The sequence below is a fragment of the Sinocyclocheilus anshuiensis genome, unplaced genomic scaffold (genome assembly GCF_001515605.1).
Source record: "Sinocyclocheilus anshuiensis isolate Anshui unplaced genomic scaffold, SAMN03320099.WGS_v1.1 scaffold1563, whole genome shotgun sequence".
NCBI lineage: Eukaryota > Metazoa > Chordata > Actinopteri > Cypriniformes > Cyprinidae > Sinocyclocheilus > Sinocyclocheilus anshuiensis.
The window spans coordinates 132,580-138,984 of NW_015552706.1; the positions used below are offsets into that span (position 1 = coordinate 132,580).

Genomic DNA, 6,405 nt, shown 5'->3' on the forward strand with positions numbered 1-6,405 from the left:
CAAATCATTTGACAATGAGTCAGACTAACTGAAATAAGCCTGGCTTATTTGGTTAACTTGTTTTATGAAACAGGCCTTGAGGCATTAAAAGTGATCATATTTTCTCCATTGCATCATATTGCATTGAATCGTATTGTGTTGAATCGAATCGAAATCGGATCGCACTGCATCGTAATGGGGTGTATCGTATCGCATCGCATCGGTAGCTGCTTCATATGTATCTTTAAAGTATCGTATCGTTGGCTATGCATCGAGATGCGTATCGTATCGGCCTGAGTCATGAGATGCACATCCCTATAGCGTACACATGAATGTAATATACGTTTGTAGAAAAAAAAAAAAAAATTGCACACAATTTAAAAATAAATGTATTATATTATTTACTCTCTCCAGACTTTTTTCAGGATTTCAGCCATAACAAAACTGTTGGTCATAAATCATCTTGTGTTTATTCTTTTTTGCTATTTTTTTCCTCCCACCCCCTGTGGACTGTCTGATTATCAGATGGCTCATCATCACTCAAACAGAAGTGCACTGATGCGCTTTTTTAGCTGCAAGATTTTCATACATGAGTATGTGAGAATGATTGTTTATGGTTATGCCTCAAGATATGTGTGTGGTCCACAAAATATGTGGATGTTTTTGAATATTTTCTTTTGCTTGCATCCTCAGGCTTATCTTTAAACCACCGTTGCTGGCATGTTTGTGAATCATCAGTTCAGAATGGTTGTATTTTTTTCTTTTTTCCTTCTTTTTTTACCATCTGTGGGCCAGAGAACTTTTGAAGAGGCACAGCATTTTCTGAAACGGATGTCATTGTCCGTTTGTCAAAAGAATAAAAAGAGAGTGCAGAAAAACAAACCTTGCTGACTTTCTGCTTGTAATAAACAGAATTTTCCACAATTGTACTATTACAGCTCCTGCTGGTGTCATTAACGGGTTTCTGAACTTTATTATACGCTGTCACAAGTGACATACATCCCGCCGGAGGTACAGGAAAACCAGGGAGCGATGGAGTAAAAATTTAAGAAGAATGTTTGGTTGGAGGATGGATGAAAGAGACAGATGCTTCAGCACAATCTTTAGAAAATCTGTAGTTGCCATGACAACATTTTTGTGTTGCGACTGCAAAAAAAAAAAAAAGTGTGTTCAACTGAACGAATTCCCATGTGTCAATTCTTGTATTATAGAGACGCAAAATTTAAAACAGGAAACCAATTTGTAGGCTTGGTTATATTGTCTGGAAAAAGCATTGTTCTTTGCACAGCTTTAAATAGAGGCTGCATAAACAACATGTGCAGAAGCAAAATGCGAAACTTGGCAAAAACGAACTAATAATGTGGCAAGCGTTGGTTTTGAATGCATCACTCTTACAAAACCTGTATGATCCTACTTGGTATCTAACAAATAATACATTTGCATTACAATCAATAGCTTCACTTTAGTTGACTATAAGCTCTGTGCATACAGCACTTTAATATTGAATGATATTGCATAATTTTGAAATAAAGAAATTGAAACTTAGAAACACCATTTACTACTTCCAGGTTCACAGTGTTATTTTGGTATTATTTATATACCGTTATATTTTTTATTAATATTTAGAATTAGCTTTCTTATATTTTCAGTTTTCATTTTTATTTTAGTTTTATGTTCTTTTGTAGTTTGTATAATTTTTTGTTGTTATTGTTTTGTATTGTATCTTGTTATATTTTTCATTATTGCTATTTGCTATAGTTTTGTTTTTGTTTTTAATTTTTCTTAGTGCAGTGTTAGTTTTTCATGTGTTTCTCTTAGTAATTTTAGTGCTTCAACTTTATTTCAATTACTTGATTACCAAAAAAGTGTTCAACTCATGAGCTTTTAAGCCATAGATGACGATTGACATGCTTTGAGATGCTGTGCCTAGTTAGTGTAATTAGCTGTAGCATTTTATTATCTGTTTGTATGAAGCCATTGTAAAATAGCCAATATATACAGTATATTCCCAAATGTGCATATTGAAATGCTCCTATGATGCCCAAAAATTCCTTGGTGCTCAGCTCATTTAAGGTTTTGAGACCTAGACAGCCATTGACATGCTTTGACAGAATTAGCATATTTAGCTGTAGCATCTATTGTGTTGATCTTTGTTGTTCAGGACTCATCTCAAGATTTTGTTTCTTTCAGACAGTTTGTAAAGTAACTTTTTAGGGCAACTTATAAAATCTAACTGTAGCTGCTGCCTGAGGCTTTGGTTTATCTGAGAGAAATTTCAAGTCTCTGAGAACAGGTTTGACAGTAAGATGAGTCTGTGCCTTAGAGGTGTAGCAACTCGCCTGGTATTTCTGGGAAAGGCTTCGTTCTCTTCGGCTCTGTTCTGATGGTGAGAGGTGAAAGGCATGGGGGAAAAAAGTAATCCTGAAAAAGCTCTTCTCACTGTGGATTTAGACACCTGTTCTTTTGAAGTCTAGCGATCAGCCTTTGACTGTGTATATGAGCGCACAGGCTCAGATGCTTCATCTGTGAAACACTACGACACCCTACTGATAGGGATTGTGAGGTGGTTTAGTGTGACACAGTGTTTTACAGTTGAGGTATTTTGGGGTTTTGGGCTGGTCTCACTGCTAATTCACAACAGTGTTTTTGGCAGTGTGGCTGGTTTACATGTCCTTATCTGCTGTGTCTTTTGGTTTTTAAACATGTATGATGGGGATGTTTGACAGTGGCCAATTCCAATGGAGCTGTTTGAGACTAAAATTTGAAAGAGACCATAGGTAGTCTGGATGTGGTTGAGGCTGCCAAGTATGCATTGAACAATGTGGAATTGCAAGGATCATAAAAATCCCTATGTTGTCATAAAAGCCAAAGAAAGCAATTTCTCTGAATGCCAAAATTATTTAGATTTACACAATGTTTAAAAATCTTGACTGTCCATGAATAGTTTAGGAAATACCAAATACGTGATTATGCCTAATCATTCTTATTTCAGAATATTGGAACGATTTCTGAAGGATCATGTGACACTGGAGTAGACTTAAGTAATGACTGCTGAAAATTTAGCTTTACCATTAGAGGAATAAATTGCATTTGAATATGTATTTTTATAGAAAATGGTTATTTTAAATTGTAGTATTTTTAATCTAATCAGAAATTTTAATCTAATAAATGCAGCCTTGGTTGAGGAACCAGTGTCTACTGCTGTTTTACAAAAGCTGTGTGTTATGCAACAGCAGCATTGGAGCGCACCGCTACAGGTGAGTTTTTACTTCATAAACATGGTTTTACCTCTCTTGCGCTCTTAAATTCTCTCGCAGGGGAAGAAAGCCAGGATATGGGTCCTCCACCATCTGTAGACGAGGCCGCCAACACACTGATGACGCGACTGGGGTTCCTGCTCGGGGAAAAAGTGAACGAAGGGCCTGGTGGAGCACAGTACAGCATGGAGGAACAAGATGACACTCAGGTTTGATACACACATTCGGTGCTCTCAGCTGCCCTCGCTCTGTCCAGTCTCTCTCATTATTCTTTTGAAAATAATTAAAGTGACTTTTTGGCCTAGTGATGGTGGGAGGTGCTTCTCTGCAGCTCAGGGTTTTGTCAGTGGGCGGCTCTCTACCTCAAAAACACAGATTGCTGTTCTTGCTCTCTAAATCATGACAGATGTTCCTGGGTTTTGGATGAACAGCAGCAGTTTGCACTGGTGTATCCGTGCAGTTCGAGTCTAATTAGGCATGTCGCAGACTAGGGATGGGTACCGAAACCCTGTATTTAATCGGTGCTGGGGCTAAATTATGAAAGACCGGAGTATCGATAAGCTCTGACGTTAACGGTTCTGCTATCGGTACTGGAGAAATTAAGAAAACACACATACATTTATTATTGCTATATATACATTATCTTGCAAATTCTATCTCACCAAAGTTGCCAGCTGTTTTTCAAACATTTGTCTATGATGCATTTTTGCTATTCGCAATTCAGAAGCGAGATCGCGCCCACGCGGAGGAGCTTCAGCACGCGCAACATGAAAGCCCTGTTTAATTATGATAGAAGAGAGAACTAAACATTCAAACTTCTGCTTACACTTTAGGCCTGTGGCGGTTTTATTAAGCTAATTTAATTTTTTTATTTCGATTTTGGCTTCTAAGGAAATGGGAGACTTTTCAGATGCGCACTCCAACTTCACCTCAGTGCTAGTCAAACGAACACGGAAAAGGTACTGGTGACGAGGGAGCATCAATAGAAAAACAGTGAACTGCGGTCAGATTAGATGTTGTCAGGCCATATGTCAGGAAAAACCAATTTTTTCCTGTCCTGTCAGGCGTTATACTGTGCTTGCACAAATGCAGCAGCACGTGCTATATATCATTTCATATTAAAGGGATGGTTCACCCAAAAATTAAAATTCTGTCATTAATTACTCGTCCTCGTGTCGTTCCAAACCCGTATGCGTGTCAGATCTGTCATGTTCAGCAGCGGCAGCTCTTAAAGCAGCCAAAATACCCTAATAACCCAGCTGCTGTGGTGTCTGTTAATCAGAGAACAAAAGAAAAAAGAAGAAATAATTTTTGTAGCTTTAAGGATTCATCTATATTTAATTTAGAATTTAGTGTTTGATAACTTTATTCAATTTCTGTATATTTCCTACTTGCTGAAAGGCACGGTTAAATATGACATTTATTATAATGGGTTTATGTGAAGATTGATTTAAGTTCACTTAAATTAGAAGTTGTTCTTTTTTAAAGCCTAATAAATGTTAAAATTGATAGCTCACAATAATGTTGAATGGCTTTAGTCAATGGTTAAATATTAGGGAAAAAAAATTCATAGAGACATTGGTAGTATTGGTATCAGTGATACTCGCCTTCAGTCATAAAACAATTTCTTTAAACAGATATTAAAAATATACTCTCTTTGTTGTTTCTACATTAATTTGAAGATTGAATGTGAACTTATTGCAATATAAAAGTATATTTAAAAACTTTTATGTTAGGTGGGATTAATCACGATTAATCGCGATTAATTACAGAAAAAAATTAGTTAATTTCAGAGATTCAGTCAGAGTAGCTTTATTGTCATTTCAGCTCTATACAGCCTGTACACAGCGAAACGAATCTGCGTTCCTGTAGGAACACAACAAGGACTACAAAAACAAACTGTACACAATTTAAATTATATTAAAAAGGCTGATACAAGAGAGTTAAAGAGTGTAAGAACTAAAAAAAAAGAAGAGCTGGAAAATAACAGAAATTGAACATATGAACACGTTTTTAGTGTTAGACTTGAATCAAACCCTAATTTGTGAATCAGAACCTTGTTTCATTTTCAAGTGTGATCAGCAAATGTATCCTTAAATTGATGTTTTTATGAAAGAACATCCTCTTGGTTTGCAGCTGGATCTATTTTGGTTGCAAGAAACATGTTATCTAAAGCAACCTCTGGACAGACGTACCAGTGACTGACTGATATTCATATCCGTCTGTATGATGTCATTAATGTGGCCTCCACCGCAGACCCAGAGTCAGACATGAACTCGCTTAACCACTTATTCTTTCCATGTCTCTTTTCTACTCCCTCTTTACTTTTTTCCTGTAACTCTTTCATTATCATTCTTTTTGTCTGTTTATGTCTCTCCCTTTATCTTTCTCACTCTCTCTTCCTACTGGGTAAAATGATCCACCATCCTGGTCTGTTTTTGTAGCTCATGTCTTGTAGCCAACCACAGCATGCTGAAATAATACACTAATTTCTCTCCTCTTTCCATTTGGTTAAGAGTTGAAAATTCAAAGTTCTCTCAGTCATATACCATAAAGCCAATAACATCGTATTAAATTACATAATATTGAGTCACAGTGGAAAAATTGTTTAAGTCAGCCCAGGCCATAAAAAGAGATAATTCCACATGAGTGTGCAATCCTCAGCAGAAATATGGGACAGCACTGTATCATTAAATACCAGTCAGCAGATTTCCACTTCTGTGGGCATTTTTGTGTGTGAAAGTCATTCAACGGTGCTGCTTTTCTGGAACAGAGCCCTCATATATAAGCAGTGGTGCACTGATCTAGCAAAAAATTTAATATACTAATGGTTTAAACAAATTTGTGCTGTTCGTGTTTTATGCATGAGGCCCAGTGAGTGTGTGAATACACCTTCAGCTAATGCATGTTTTTATGTTTGTTTATTAGAAAAAAATGCAATTTCCTGCCTTTGTATATGAATATGAACATAATTTTTCTATTTGTTATTACTCAACATTGATAATAATAATAATAATAATAATAATAATAATAACTATTATTATTATTATTTCCCGTTGTTATAATTTATTATATCCCCCTTATAACCCTTATAAAACAAATAACAATACAAATTCTATGATTAATATTAATAATCATAAAAATGAATAACATGATAAAGAAGTATTAA

The 6,405-nt window shown here is 35.9% G+C and overlaps 1 protein-coding gene across 1 annotated transcript in view; it reads left to right on the forward strand.

Moving 5' to 3' along the window:
- LOC107667741 (protein TANC2-like) overlaps positions 1–6,405 on the forward strand; it is a 107,042-nt gene that overhangs the window by 97,783 nt on the left and 2,854 nt on the right. Inside the window, exon 4 of the mRNA XM_016459462.1 lies at positions 3,297–3,445. Coding sequence (XP_016314948.1) covers positions 3,297–3,445 — 149 coding nt within the window. The remainder of the gene's footprint in view (positions 1–3,296; positions 3,446–6,405) is intronic.